At 44.4% G+C, this 15564-nt stretch overlaps 1 protein-coding gene across 1 annotated transcript in view; it reads right to left on the bottom strand.

Annotated features, from left to right (window-relative positions):
- The window catches only part of trim44 (tripartite motif containing 44), a 121961-nt gene extending 118413 nt beyond the window's left edge, over positions 1-3548 (bottom strand). Inside the window, exon 1 of the mRNA XM_060838719.1 lies at positions 2867-3548. Within this exon, the coding sequence (XP_060694702.1) occupies positions 2867-3298 (432 nt within the window). The 5' untranslated portion in view covers positions 3299-3548. The remainder of the gene's footprint in view (positions 1-2866) is intronic.
- Between the last annotated feature and the right edge of the window lie 12016 nt (positions 3549-15564).

Genomic DNA, 15564 nt, shown 5'->3' with positions numbered 1-15564 from the left:
GGCTTTTGTGTGGAGCCACAGAAAATGGGGCAGATACTAAATGAATATTTTGCATCAGTATTTACTGTGGAAAAGGATATGGAAGATATAGACTGTAGGGAAATAGATGGTGACATCTTGCAAAATGTCCATATTACAGAGGCAGAAGTGCTGGATGTCTTGAAAAGCATAGAAGTGGATAAAACCCCAGGACCTGATCAGGTGTACCCGAGAACTCTGTGGGAAGCTAGAGATGTGATTGCTGGGCCTCTTGCTGAGATATTTGCATCACCGATAGTCACAGGTGAGGTGCCGGAAGACTGGAGGTTGGCAAACGTGGTGCCACTGTTTAAAAAGGGTGGTAAAGACAAGCCAGGGAACTATAGACCAGTGAGCCTGACGTCAGTGTTGGGCAAGTTGTTGGAGGGAATCCTGAGGGACTGGATGTACATGTATTTGGAAAGGCAAGGACTGATTAGGGATAGTCAACATGGGTTTGTGCATGGGAAATCATGTCTCACAAACTTGATTGAGTTTTTTGAAGAAGTAACAAAGAAGATTGATGAGGGCAGAGCAGTAGATGTGATCTATATCAACTTCAGTAAGGCGTTCGACAAGGTTCCCCATGGGAGACTGATTAGCAAGGTTAGATCTCATGGAATACAGGGAGAACTAGCCATTTGGATACAGAACTGGCTCAAAGGTAGAAGACAGAGGGTGGTGGTGGAGGGTTGTTTTTCAGACTGGAGGCCTGTGACCAGTGGAGTGCCACAAGGATCAGTGCTGGGTCCTCTACTTTTTGTCATTTACATAAATGATTTGGATGCAAGCATAAGAGGTACAGTTAGTAAGTTTGCAGATGACACCAAAATTGGAGGTGTAGTGGACAGCGAAGAGGGTTACCTTAGATTACAACAGGATCTGGACCAGATGGGCCAATGGGCTGAGAAGTGGCAGATGGAGTTCAATTCAGATAAATGCGAGGTGCTGCATTTTGGGAAAGCAAATCTTAGCAGGACTTATACACTTAATGGTAAGGTCCTAGGGAGTGTTGCTGAACAAAGAGACCTTAGACTGCAGGTTCATAGCTCCTTGAAAGTGGAGTCACAGGTAGATAGAATAGTGAAGAAGGCATTTGGTATGCTTTCCTTTATTGGTCAGAGAATTGAGTACAGGTGTTGGGAGGTCATGTTGCGACTGTACAGGACATTGGTTAGGCCACTGCTGGAATATTGCGTGCAATTCTGGTCTCCTTCCTATCGGAAGGATGTTGTGAAACCTGAAAGGGTTTAGAAAAGATTTACAAGGACGTTGCCAGGGTTGGAGGATCTGAGCTACAGGGAGAGGCTGAACAGGCCAGGGCTGTTTTCCCTGGAGCGTCAGAGGCTGAGGGGTGACCTTATGGAGGTTTACAAAATTATAAGGGGCATGGATAGGATAAATAGACAGTCTTTTCCATGGTGTGGGAGAGGGCATGGGTTTAGGGTGAGAGGGGAAAGATATAAAAGAGACCTAAGGGGCAATTTTTTCACGCAGAGGGTGGTACGTGTATGGAATGAGCTGCCAGAGGATGTGGTGGAGGCTGGTACAATTGCAACACTTTAGAGGCATTTGGATGGATATATGAATAGGAAGGATTTGGAGGGATATGGGCCGGTTGCTGGCAAGTGGGACTAGATTGGGTTTGGATATCTGTTCGGCATGGACAGGTTGGACCGAAGGGTCTGTTTCCATGCTGTACATCTCTATGACTCTATGCACTGCCACAAATGACCAAATTGACTTCACTTTCTAAACCACATAATGTCTGCCTTGTGGAAGGGAAATGGCAGCAGATGTATGGGGTCAGCACCATCTGTAACTTTCCCTCCAAATGTCATGCTAACTAAGGCATATGCCGCCATTCCTTCATTTTCACTTAATCAAAATTCTAGTTCTCCATCTGTAACAGCACTATAGGTGCAATGCATCAGTTCAAGAAAGCAACTCACCATTACCTCCTGTGAATGAATAACAAAGCTTGAGATCCAAGCTAAAAGAATCCAAATACTGGAAATAATGGTGGACTAGGATCAACAATGATGTCAGCAGCTCACATGTTTTTTTTAAGCAATATTATTTGACGTGATTTGTTACATTAAGGAGTTCTCAAACTCGAGATTGATTCTAATTAGTAATGGATTGAAGGGTAGTAGACAGCCAACAGGAAAATGGAATTGAGATCAAGATGAGATTATCCCTGACCATACTGGATGGTACAGCAGGCTCAAGGGGCTAAATTGCTTACCCTTGGTCCTAGTTCTTATGTTCTTACATTATGTTTTGGTGTCATACCTCATTTTGCAATTCTCCTGTGAATGCCTTACAAGGTTTTCTGATATTCAGGGTTACACAAATTCAAGTTGTTGTTGTCCGATAACTCAGGTGTGGAGGTTGTAGTGAAGGGAAACTTTAAGGAGCGGTGGTGATTCAGTCTAAAAGGAATCGATGTCAGCGTCCATTAATAGGTTTGATCCCCATAATGGAGCCACGGGGTCTGAAAGGTTTTGAGGTAGAACCATTTAATCCCTATCGTGTGGACGCAGGCTGTTCGTCCCATCGAGTCCACACAGACCCTTGGAACACCATCCCACCCAGGCACGAACCTGACTGCACTGTCGGTGGTCACCAATCATTCTGTTCAGTAACTTCACTGCACACCCTTGCAGCAGGTGGAATGTGAACCCCTCCTAGCTCAGAGGTAGGGGCACTACCACAAGGGGCCTCTCCTGACTACAATGTACAATGGTGGTGTGTATTCTAATTATGTAATATGCCCCCAGAAATACAGCGGCGAACTTTTCTCTCCTATTTTAGTGGGATCCCTGTGAACTTGCACGCAACTTACTCTGAGGGCGAGATAGGCTTCATCCAGTGTAATCAACTGGTGCTGACAGTGGGGGCCCAGGGCGCACAACACGCAGATGATCTTCTCGTCGTCTTTGCAGTAAAGTGTAATCTCCTGGTTGTGATCCACGCATTTCTTCCTCTCGCCTTGCTTCCCGTCTCCCTCGGCGGCTTCCTGGTTGCCAGCCGTGTCCGTCGGCTGGGGCTCCCGGCTCTCGGCGGCCGCCTGGAAGTCCCGGAGCCCGTGCTGGCGCCAGGCCGGCTTCGCATTGTGCTCGCGGGCGTGCGGCTCGCAGAAGGACAGGCAGCAGGCGTCGCAGAGCTTGAGGGCGGGCCGTGCCTCGTCCGGCTCGCAGACATCGCAGAAGCCGTCTGGAGCGGGCTCGTCTGCGTACGCCAGGCTGCTGCTGCTGCTGGGGCCCTCGCTCGCCATCCGAGCCCACTATGCGGCTGCAACAATGTACATCAGCGGCAAACACTCCACCGCCACAATGTATCTGTCCAGTGCAAACCTCTGATCACCTCTCTCTTCAAAACAGCCTGCTTCCCTCAACCCGCCACAAGATTAGGGAAAATGTACTGACTTGAAACAAAAATATTTATCACGGAACAGGCACTACAGGAAGCGGAAAGGTTGATAATCGCGTTCTCAGCTCGTTTTCTTTTGCAAAAAAAAACACACAACTTCCTGGTTTGACGGCATCTCGGAGACCTTTGATAGCTGAGGGTAAAAAAGCGTCCTAATTTCAAAACGCCACTTGCATAGCTGGGAAATCAGTCCAATTTAAATGTAAAGTAAGGATATTTTTCTAGACCTCAGGGCCATTCACAATTATAAAACCGATTAGTGTAGATGGCCAGATATGTTGGATCTATTTTAGAAGCTTATTCCAGTTCTCCTCTTCTCTGCCTGTCCTTTTCTGAAGCACTGATGGGATGCGTACGTTGCCAGGGGCTCTGACAAACTGCTTTACTTACACATGGTTTGACCCTTGAGGTGGTTCTTTTTGCAACCGAGATGGAGAAACTGCTACAATCTACCTTCAACAGAATGTCTGAAGACTAGGACAAAGTGTTAGTTGGTAAGAGCCAGCATGGTTTTGTGACATGTACTGATGTGCCGTGGGCAGCTGTGGCTAGTGATCTGTCTTGTTGAACCAGAGGACTAAGTTCAAATTGACCAGAAAAGGTACATTTATTCGAGTAATGATTTCTGCCACTGCAGATGTCATTCAAGAATGGTATGGTGTCCTCTCAGGATATCAAGAGCGGTGTAGGACATTCTTTATTTAAAGTTTTAATTTTGAAAGGTGGAGGAGATTCTGAAAATAGGATTTAGGGAGCTGGGCAAGACACTGAAAAGACACTGAATTGTTCCCAAGACCACATGCTAGTGAATATAAAATACAAGATCAAGCAACTGAACAGATCGCTGGAGAACAGATGCAAGAGGGACGGTTTTAGATTTGAGGCACTGGGACCAATTCAAGGGCAAGTGAAACTTGAACTAGGAGGATATGTGATACCTTTGCAAGACAGGGACTAATAAATACTTTTCTCGGTAGATATGCTAAAGCAATCCAGAAGGTTTAAATTAAGCTATTGTTCAATGGGAATTTACGAGGCAATTCCAAAGTATTTTTTAAAAGCTGGTAAAATATGAAGAAAATCTACAAATGAAAGTGGAAGTCAGCAGAAACAAATCCTACAATCAACTCAGGTTAAATATTCAAATTGTGTTGTATGAGTGCAAGCAACATTTGCAATGGGATAATGATACTGCTAGAAATACTAAAAGTTAATTGCCATTATAGAAATATAGCTGCAGAGTGATCAATACAGGGGGAACTAATATAAAAGGATATTTGACATTTAGCAGATATAGGTGACACTAGACAGGAGTTGAAGTAGGCAAAAGTGAGGACTGCAGATGCTGGAAACCAGAGTTTAGATCAGAGTGGTGCTGGAAAAGCATAACAGATCAGACAGCATCCGAAGAGCAGGAAAATTGATGTTTCGGGCAAAAGTCCTTCACCAGGAATAGAGGCTGGAAGCCTCCAGGGTGGAGAGATAAATGGGGTGGTGGGGCTGGGGTTGAAGTAGTGTAGAGTGTAGTGCTGGAAAAGCACATCAGGACAGGCAGCATCCAAGGAGCAGGAGAATCGACGTTTCAGACAAAAGCCCTTCATTGGGAATGGGGTGGAAGTAGCGCTGATTGTAAGGGACAAGGCCAGTTATTAGTGAGACAGCATCTCAGTAGGACACAGTGTAAATCAGGAAAGTAGAGTGTGTGTAGCAAGACAAGTGTAGTAATCTGAAAGACTTCAATCTACATAGCCTGGGTAAATCTAATGAGCACCAATGTTGTCAAGGAAAAATTCATTCTTAAGATAGTGTTCAGGAAATAACAAGGTCACGGGATTATTTTAGTCTAGTGTTATGTAATGTGAAGGTACTAATTAATAAGCATATATTGAAAGAAATTTTAGGTAATAGTGACCATAGTATGATTGAATATTTCAAACAATATGAAAAAGATGTAGTTCAATTTGAAACTAGGGTTATAAATCTCAACAAGAGAATTATGAAGAAATGAAGAGGAAATGGCTATAATGGAATGGAAAAATATATTAAAAGATTTGATGGTAGAAATATAATGGCTAGCATTTAAATAGTTAATACTTGGTTATCAAAAACATGCATTCATTTAAGATTAAATTACACAACAGAAAAAGTGAGAGTGCTATGACTGGCAGGTAATGTTAAATATAGTAATAGGGCAAAAGAAGAGGCTTATAAAATTGCCCAAAAAAAGTGCGAGCATGAAGACTGGGAAAACTTTAGAAATCACCAAAGGAGGATAAAGAATTTATTAAAGAATGAGAGAATCAATATGAAAATAAAATCACAAGAATCTTTAAAAATATACAATCTATATCTATAGATATGTGATAAGGAAAAGATTTGAACAGACAGATGTGGGTCCATTATAGGTAGAGACAAGAGAGTTATAATAGGGAATAGAAAATGGCAGAGAAGCTCAATAACTCTTTTGTGCCTTTGACTGTGAACATAGCCACAGTACATCTTCCTCAAATAATGAAGACTAAACAATCTAGAGGATGTGTAGAATTGAAAGAAATTAATAATGGTTAAAATGTAGTATTGGAAAAAATCGATGAAACTGTAAGTTGACAAATTGCCAGGATGTGATAACTTTCAGTCAGAGAGTTGAAAATGTCATGGGAACATAGAAGGCAGGAGTAGGCCATTTGACCTCTCAGGCCTGCTACACCATTCAATATGATCACAGCTGATCATTGAGCTCAGTAACCTGATCATGGCTGATCATCAACTCAATAACCTCATCCCACCCCCTCCATTTATCCCTTGAGCTGCAAGATCTAGATTTCCCTCCTTCTTGAAAACATGTTGTTTAGGCCTCAATCCAAAGGGTCACCACTCCCTGGGTGAAGAAATTTCACCTCTTAGTCTGAAAAGGTTCACCCTTTATCCTTAATCAATGACTCCTGGTTCTGGACTCTCCAATCATCACGGACATCCTTCCTGCTCTAATCTGTCTAGTCCTGTTAGAATTTTACTGATTTCTATAAGAGTTGCCCCTTATTCTTCCTAACTCCAGTAAATATAATTCTAACCAACTCAATCTCTCCCCTCATATGTTGATACTGCCATCCCAGGAATAAATTTGATAAACCTTCCCTCTAGAGCAAGAACATCCTGCGTCAGATGCAGAGACCAAAACTACACACAAAATTCCTCGGTCTCACTAAGGTCCTGTACAATTGCAGCAAGCCATCCTTTTTCCTGTACTCAAATCCTCTCACTATGAAGGCCGACATACAGTTTACCTTCTTTACAGCCTGATGCATCTGCACACTTACTTACAGCAAATGGTGCACGAGGACACCCAGGTCTTGTTGATCATTCCCCTTTCTCCAGTTACAGTCTTTCATACAATAATCTGCATTCCTATTTTTACTATCAAAATGGATAAAGTCACATTTATCCACATTATACTGTAGCTGCCATGCATTCACCCACTCACTCAGCTTGTCCAAATGACACTGCAACATCCCTGCTTCCTCCTTATAGCTTAACTTTCCATCCAGCTTTTTGTATATTTAATCCCCTCATCTTAATCATAACATATATTGTGAATAGTTGTTGGAGTCCCAGTACTGACCCCTGTGGTACCCACTGTCTCAAGACATCACCCCAATGCCATGTAGTTTAATTTTACCCATTAATCCCTTATGTGGACTTTGTTGAAAGCCTTCTGTAGGTCCATGTAAAACCACTTAGAGTCATAGAGATATACAGCATGGGAACAGACCCTCTGGTCCAACCTGTCCATGATGACCAGATATCCCAACTCAATCTAGTCCAACCTGCCAGTACCCTGCCCATATCCCTCCAAACCCTTCCTATTCATATACTCATCCAAATGCCTCTTAAATGTTGTAATTGTACCAGCCTCCACCACTTCATCTGGCAGCTCATTTCATACATGTACCACACTCTGTGTGAAAAGGTTGCCCCTTAGGTTTCTTTTATATCTTTCTCCTCTCACCCAAAACCTATGCCTTCTAGTTCTGGACTCCCTGACCCCAGGGAAAAGACTTTGCCTATTTACCCTATCCATGCCCCTCATAATTTTGTAAACCTCTATAAGGTCACCCCTCAGCCTCTGACACTCCAGGGAGAACAGCCCCAGCCTGTTCAGCCTCTCCCAATAGCTCAAACCCTCCGATCCTGGCAGCATCCTTGTAAATCTATTCTGAACCCTTTCAAGTTTCACAACATCTTTCTGATAGGAAGGACACCAGAATTGCATGCAATATTCCAACAATGACCTAACCAATGTCCTGTACAGTCGCAACATGACCTCCCAACTCCTGTACTCAATACTCTGACACATCTACTGGCTCTCCCGTTCAACTCTACTAGTTACATCCTTAAACAATTCCAGCAGATTTGTCAAGCATGATTTCACTTTTGTAAATCCGTACTCACTCTTTTGTACATGTTCTGCTATAAAACCCTTGATGATTGGACTCTAGCTCTTTTCCATGACCGATGTTCAATTTCCTGGTCTATAACTCCGTTTTCTTTCGACCTCCCTTTTTAATAGTGGGGTTGGATTCACTACCGTTCAATCTGTAGGAACTATTTCAGAGTCTAAAGAATCTTGGAAGATAATCACCACTATTTCCAAGGCCACTTCCTGAAGTACTTTGGGATGTAGATTATCAGACCCTGGGTATTTATTAGCTTTCCATTTTATCAATTTTTCCGGCACCATTGTTTGCTAAAGGAAGAATGAATGCGAGATCACTGCAGTAAAAGGTTAAAGGCATGCTGTTTGAATAGAGAAATGACTGGTGGTGATTTATCCTGAGGATCACCATACACTGGCGATGGGAGAGGCTATGAAGGAGAGTCCTTCAGTGGTAAACTCAGCCAGTGTGGGTATTGAACCCACACTGTTATATCCAGCCAACTGAGTTAACGACCCCCGATTAATGCAATGAAATCTCCTGACAACACTGGCTTGTCAGCCAAGATAGCAGCCACCCAATATTTCATGGCAGTAATATATGCTGCCAGGGAAATAACAGATCTGTCAGCAAAAGCTGCATTAGGGTGTGCATAAGTCTTTTCATTTTGGACAATAGAGTGTGCATGATTTATGTGAAATTCTCAGTATGCTAGGTTTAAACATCTCTATGGTCTAAACCATTGTGCACAATTTCACTGGAAGGCTGTGTTTTTAAAAAAAATGATAAATGGATATTATAGCATTTGTTGCTTATCCCTAACTATCTTTGAGAAGATGGTTGAGGCACTTGAATGGCTTGTTCAGCTGTTTCAAGTGCAGTTAAGAGTCAACTACATTGCTGTGGGTCTGGAGTAATATTTAGGATGAATTAAATAAGAACAGCACAGATTTTCTTCATTAAAGGACATCAGTGAACTAAATGCATTTTTCTAACTATCCAATTATTACATAAACACAGTTACTCAAATAGCATTATATTTCTAGTTTTACATAAATTCTCCAGGTGTACTGTGGATATTCCAGAAGTGATGCAGCTGGTCAAACCACCTTAGTTTTAAACAAAACCAAATTCATTTCCAAGATTACGGAATGAAACACAAAGAGAACAGAATGAAGAATAACTTAACCTATCCAAAAACCCAGCAGATTATACCAACTTAATGATGCTGTTCCAAATACTTGCAACAATCCCCATAAACGCCCCTCAGTACAAAAGATAACATCAAACACAGGTTCTTACAGGAGAGAAGTCAGAGAGAGAGGGCCAGCATGACCTCCTTCATGCTGACCCCCTTCTCTGGGTCCAGCAGCTTCACAATTGCCTAATTGCTTTCAGTGAATAGCCAGACCAGACCAAACCAGAGAAAAGCTGAAAATGTGTTGCTGGTTAAAGCAAAGCTGGTCAGGCAGCATCCAAGGAACAGGAAATTCGACGTTTCGGACCAGAGCCCTTCCATCAGGCTCTGGCCCGAAACGTCGAATGTCCTGTTCCTTGGATGCTGCCTGACCTGCTGTGCTTTAACCAGCAACACATTTTCAGCTCTGATCCCCAGCATCTGCAGACCTCACTTTTTACTCAAACCAGAGAAAAGCTGAGCTAGGAGAGCTGGCCACTCCCCTTTCATTGTACAAGCTTTTTTTTAACTTGAAAGCCTTTTTCCTGAGGCAGTATCTGTTAGTTATAATCAAATTGGCCTTAAAACCCTTCAAACGTATACTTTTTGGAGTCTGTGTCTTTTACAACCTCTCTATTAAAAAGCCAAGGACACCACAACCTTGTTAAAGGAGCAGCAGCATGACAGCATCTAGCATTTCCAAATGTATGGTCATTGAGAATTCTTGTTAAAAGAGAACATAAAGAGTGGAGCTAGCAGGTGACTCTGCCCTCCAGTGAACTGGCATCTTTGTTGTCCTATTCCCCTGCTTTAGCCATTGCACAACTGTTTCTCCACATGAAGACCCTACTTTTAGATTGAAGTCTAACATGTACATGGTTCAAAGTTTGGGAGAAGATTTGTAGCTCGGGTGCTTGTTGTTGTGGTTCTGTTTGCCGAGCTGGGAATATGTGTTTCAAACGTTTCGACCCCTGCCTAGGTGACATCCTCAGTGCTTGGGAGCCTCCTGTGAAGCGCTTCTGTAATGTTTCCTCTGGCATTTATAGTGATTTGTATCTGCCGCTTCCAGTTGTCAGTTCCAGCTGTCCACTGCAGTGGCCGGAATATTGGGTCCAGGTCAATGTGCTTATTGATTGAATCTGTGGATGAGTGCCATGCCTCTAATAAGCACATCGACCCAGACCGAATATACCGGCCACTGCAGTGGACAGCTGGAACTGACAACTGGAAGCGGCAGATACAAATCACTATAAATGCCAGAGGAAACATCACAGAAGCGCTTCACAGGCGGCTCCCAAGCACTGAGGATGTCACCTAGACAGGGGACGAAATGTCTGCAACTCAAATTCTCAACTCGGCCAACAGAACCACTACATGTACATGGTACCAACATCACAGCTACTGCTTGCAAGGTTCAGAGATAGTAGCTTACTTCTTCATGAAGACGGCCTCCTCTTCTGATTTGGCAGATGGAAATTTAAGAGAATATGAGAACTCCAAGGAACTTCCTCCAAAGATTAACCGATTTCCATTTGTAACTTTGCATAAAATATCTAGCTCACCCATTTTGTTCATTGAACCAGGAAAGACTGAAATGGCATAATATGGGACCATTAGAACTGAGATGTAACGCCACATCTCACTACCTTCTGAGTGGTTCCTTAAGGTGTCAATTATCTCTGGGCCAATCCTCTTCATTATTGTCTGTTATTGTTACTTTTATGACTGTTTGCTAAGAAGAAGATACCATATTTGCTGATTTGATTAGGCTAGGGAGATGTATATTGTTAGGCCCCCGTGACTGATACTCTTGAGCTCATCGTTTCAGTTTTCACTTAATTGGTGCAGGTTACTCATCAAATCAAACATTGATTATCTGTTCTTTTGAAGGGGCTGTTCATCAGATGTTTTTATCTCTGTGGTTTTCAGTGCCTTTTTTGAAGTAAAGATATAATGGAAACGTCAGAACTATAGAAAACTAATAGAGAAGATCACTGATTGAAATAAATTGTCAGACAGGGTGTGTATAACAAGTGTAGTAATGAGATATCCTTATACATTAAATCAGTACATAGTCTTAAGTAATAAATTCTGAAGGATTTTACAGCTACAAACTTAAACACGCATTGTTACAAAATTAATTCGAACATAAAGATTATGTTCAGTTGACTCTAATTGCTTCTTTTAGAGGAGAGAGGATGGTAGGGGTGGGAATGAAGGATAAGAAGGAAGGGGAGAGAGGACATGGGATGGGAGGGAAGAGAGAAAGGATGTGGGATGGGAGGGAAAAGGAGAGAAGAATGGGCAAGGGGAGAGAGGACGGTGTGAAAAGGAGAAACAACGTGTGTCAGCAACATCAGCAAACACAGCCAAACTTAAAAGCAAAGGCAGCTAAAGAAGAGGTGAAAATATAAAACATTCAAAGAAACTTGTAATTGAGAAACAGAACTAATGCTAAATACTGCAACTGTGGCTCATTTGGTTGCAATCTTATCCGAGTCAAAAAGTTTTGAATGCAAATTCTACTCCAGAGACTTCAAAACAAATATATTGGCTGATAAACTAGAGCAGTTCTGAGGGAATACTGTACTGGGACTCAGTGTTTCAGATAATAAATTAAATGGAGTTGCTGCTTGCAACATAAAGTAATTGTAAAAGATCCCATGGCACTATTTTGACTAGATCAGGCCACTTATCTGTTGTGTGCTGACCAATACTTATCCTTTCAACAACATCACAAAAGAAATTACCTTGTCATCATGGTACATTTTTTGGGGGAACACATTGTGTAAACATTGGCTGCTGTATTTTCCACACAAGTTTGTCTTGGGGCTGATTGTTACCAGAAAATAAAAGGAAGGGACAATGTGTGAATGCTATATTGTACCAATGAATCACAAAAGTGTAGGGTAATTTGATAATAGAACAAACTTCAAGGCTTTGTATGCTAATGCATGAAGCATTTGGAATAAGGTAGATGAAGTGACGATGCAATTTGAAGTAAATTATTATGATCTCATAACCATAATGGAAATACAGTTACAAGGATGCATAAATGTGGATAAATCCCTTGGACCCGATCGGGGTACCCAAGAACTCTGTAGGAAACTAGGAAAGTGATTGCTGAGTTGCAAATGTGTTGCTGGTCAAAGCACAGCAGGCCAGGCAGCATCTCAGGAATAGAGAATCCGACGTTTCGAGCATAAGCCCTACATCAGGAATGAGAGAGAGTAGCCAAGCAGGCTAAGATAAAAGGTAGGGAGGAGGGACTTGGGGGAGGGGCGATGGAGGTGGGATAGGTGGAAGGAGGTCAAGGTGAGGGTGATAGGCCGGAGTGGGGTGGGGGCGGAGAGGTCAGGAAGAGGATTGCAGGTTAGGAGGGCGGTGCTGAGTTGAGGGAACCGACTGAGACAAGGTGGGGGGAGGGGAAATGAGGAAACTGGAGAAATCTGAATTCATACCTTGTGGTTGGAGGGTTCCCAGGCGGAAGATGAGGCGCTCCTCCTCCAGCCGTCGTGTTGTTATGGGTGTCAGTGGAAGGGTACTGGTTGGTGCGGCGGGAAAGGAAGAAGCGGAGGGCTTTGAGTCCTTCGAGATGGGGGATGGAGGTGAATTTCAGGTCGTTCGGGACACCACCCACGCCCTCCACCTCCTCCAGGATTTTCGCTTCCCCGGTCCCCAACGCCTTATTTTCACTATGGACATCCAGTCCCTGTACGCCTCCATCCCCCATCACGAAGGACTCAAAGCCCTCCGCTTCTTCCTTTCCCGCCGCACCAACCAGTACCCTTCCACTGACACCCTCCTTTGACTGACTGAACTGGTCCTCACCCTGAATAACTTCTCTTTTCAATCCTCCCACTTCCTCCAAACTAAAGGAGTTGCCATGGGCACCCGCATGGGCCCCAGCTATGCCTGCCTCTTCGTAGGATATGTGGAACAGTCCATCTTCCGCAACTACACTGGCACCACCCCCCACCTTTTCCTCCGCTACATCGATGACTGTATTGGCGCTGCCTCGTGCTCCCATGAGGAGGTTGAACAGTTCATCAACTTTACTAACACCTTCCATCCTGACCTGAAATTCACCTGGACTGTCTCAGACTCCTCCCTCCCCTTCCTAGACCTTTCCATCTCTATCTCGGGCGACCGACTCAACACAGACATCTATTATAAAACGACTGACTCCCACAGCTACCTGGAATACACCTCCTCCCACCCTGCCCCCTGTAAAAACGCCATCCCATATTCCCAACTCCTTCATCTCCGCCGCATCTGCTCCCAGGAGGACCAGTTCCAACACCGCACAGCCCAGATGGCCTCCTTCTTCAAGGACCCCAGATTCCCCCCTGACGTGATCGACGATGCCCTCCACCGCATCTCCTCCACTTCCCGCTCCTCCGCCCTTGAGCCCCGCTCCTCCAACCGCCACCAAGACAGAACCCCACTGGTTCTCACCTACCATCCCACCAACCTCCGCATACAACGTATCATCCGCCGCCATTTCCGCCACCTCCAAACGGACCCCACCACCAAGGATATATTTCCCTCCCCTCCCCTATCAGCATTCCGCAAGGACCACTCCCTTCGTGACTCCCTCGTCAGATCCACACCCCCCACCAACCAACCTCCACCCCCGGCACCTTCCCCTGCAACCGCAGGAAATGTAAAACTTGCGCCCACACCTCCACACTCACTTCCTTCCAAGGCCCCAAGGGATCCTTCCATATCCGCCACAAGTTCACCTGTACCTCCACACACATCATCTATTGCATCCGCTGCACCCGATGTGGCCTCCTCTATATTGGTGAGACGGGCCGCTTACTTGCGGAACGCTTCAGAGAACACCTCCGGGCCGCCCGGACCAACCAACCCAATCACCCCGTGGCTCAACACTTTAACTCTCCCTCCCACTCCACCGAGGACATGCAGGTCCTTGGACTCCTCCACCGGCAGAACATAACAACACGACGGCTGGAGGAGGAGCGCCTCATCTTCCGCCTGGGAACCCTCCAACCACAAGGTATGAATTCAGATTTCTCCAGTTTCCTCATTTCCCCTCCCCCCACCGTGTCTCAGTCGGTTCCCTCAACTCAGCACCGCCCTCCTAACCTGCAATCCTCTTCCTGACCTCTCCGCCCCCACCCCACTCCGGCCTATCACCCTCACCTTGACCTCCTTCCACCTATCCCACCTCCATCGCCCCTCCCCCAAGTCCCTCCTCCCTACCTTTTATCTTAGCCTGCTTGGCTACTCTCTCTCATTCCTGATGAAGGGCTTATGCTCGAAACGTCGGATTCTCTATTCCTGAGATGCTGCCTGGCCTGCTGTGCTTTGACCAGCAACACATTTGCAGCTGTGATCTCCAGCATCTGCAGACCTCATTTTTTACAAGTGATTGCTGAGTGCCTTGCTAAGAATTTTGGATGACACAACTGGAGGTTGGCTAACGTGGTGCCTCTATTTATAGGAAAAGTGGTAAGGAAAAGCCAGGGAACTATGGACTGGTGAGTCTGACATAATGGTGGGCAAGTTGTTGGAGGGGATCCTGAAGGACTGGATTTACATGCGTTTGGACAGGCAAGGACTGATTCAAGATAGTCATCATAGCTTTGTGCATGGGAAATCATGTCTTGCTAATTTGATTGAGTTTTTTGAAGAAGTAACAAAGAGGATTGATGAGGGCAGGGTGATGAATGTGATCTATATGGACTTCAGTAAGGCAAGGTTCTTCCTGGTAGACTGGTTAGCAAGGTTAGACCACAAGGAATAAAGGGAGAACTAGCCTTTTGGATACATAACTGGCTTGAAGGTAGAATTCAGAGAGTGGTGGTAGAGGGTTGCTTTTCAGACTGGATGTCTGTGACTAGTAGTGTACCACAAGGATCAGTGCCAGGCCCACTGCTTTTCATCATTTATATAAATGATTTGGATATGAATACAGGATGTATGGTTAGTAAGTTTGTAGATGACACCAAAATTGGAGATGAAGTGGGCAGTGAGGAATTTTACCTCAGAGCACAACGGGATCTTGATTGGATGGGCCAATGGGCTGAGGAGTGGCAGATGGAGTTTAATTTAAATAAGGTGTTGCATTTTGGTAGGGCACATCAGGACTTATACACTTAATGGTAAAGTCCTGGGAAGTGTTGCTGAACATAGACATTGGAATGCAGATTCATAGCTCCTTGAAAATGGAGTCTCAGGTAGATAACATAGTGAAGAAAGCGTTTAGTATGCTTTCCTTTATTGGTCAGGGCATTGAGTATAGAAGTTTGGAAGTTGTGTTGCAGCTGTACAGGACATTGGTTATGCCACTTTTGGAATATTGTGCACATTTCTGGTCTCCCTCCTATAGGAAGGATGTTGTGAAACTTGAAAGGGTTCAGAAAAGATAAACAAGGATGTTGCCAGGGTTGGAGGGTTTGTTGCCAGGATTGGAGGGTTTGAGCTATAGGGAGAGGCTGAATAGCCTGGGGCTGTTTTCCCTGGAGACTTAGA

Source organism: Hemiscyllium ocellatum, chromosome 18 (assembly GCF_020745735.1).
Source record: "Hemiscyllium ocellatum isolate sHemOce1 chromosome 18, sHemOce1.pat.X.cur, whole genome shotgun sequence".
In the NCBI taxonomy this organism is placed as follows: Eukaryota; Metazoa; Chordata; class Chondrichthyes; order Orectolobiformes; family Hemiscylliidae; genus Hemiscyllium; species Hemiscyllium ocellatum.
The sequence above is the reverse complement of the archived record's forward strand: the minus strand, read 5'-3'. Positions and strand labels throughout refer to the sequence as shown.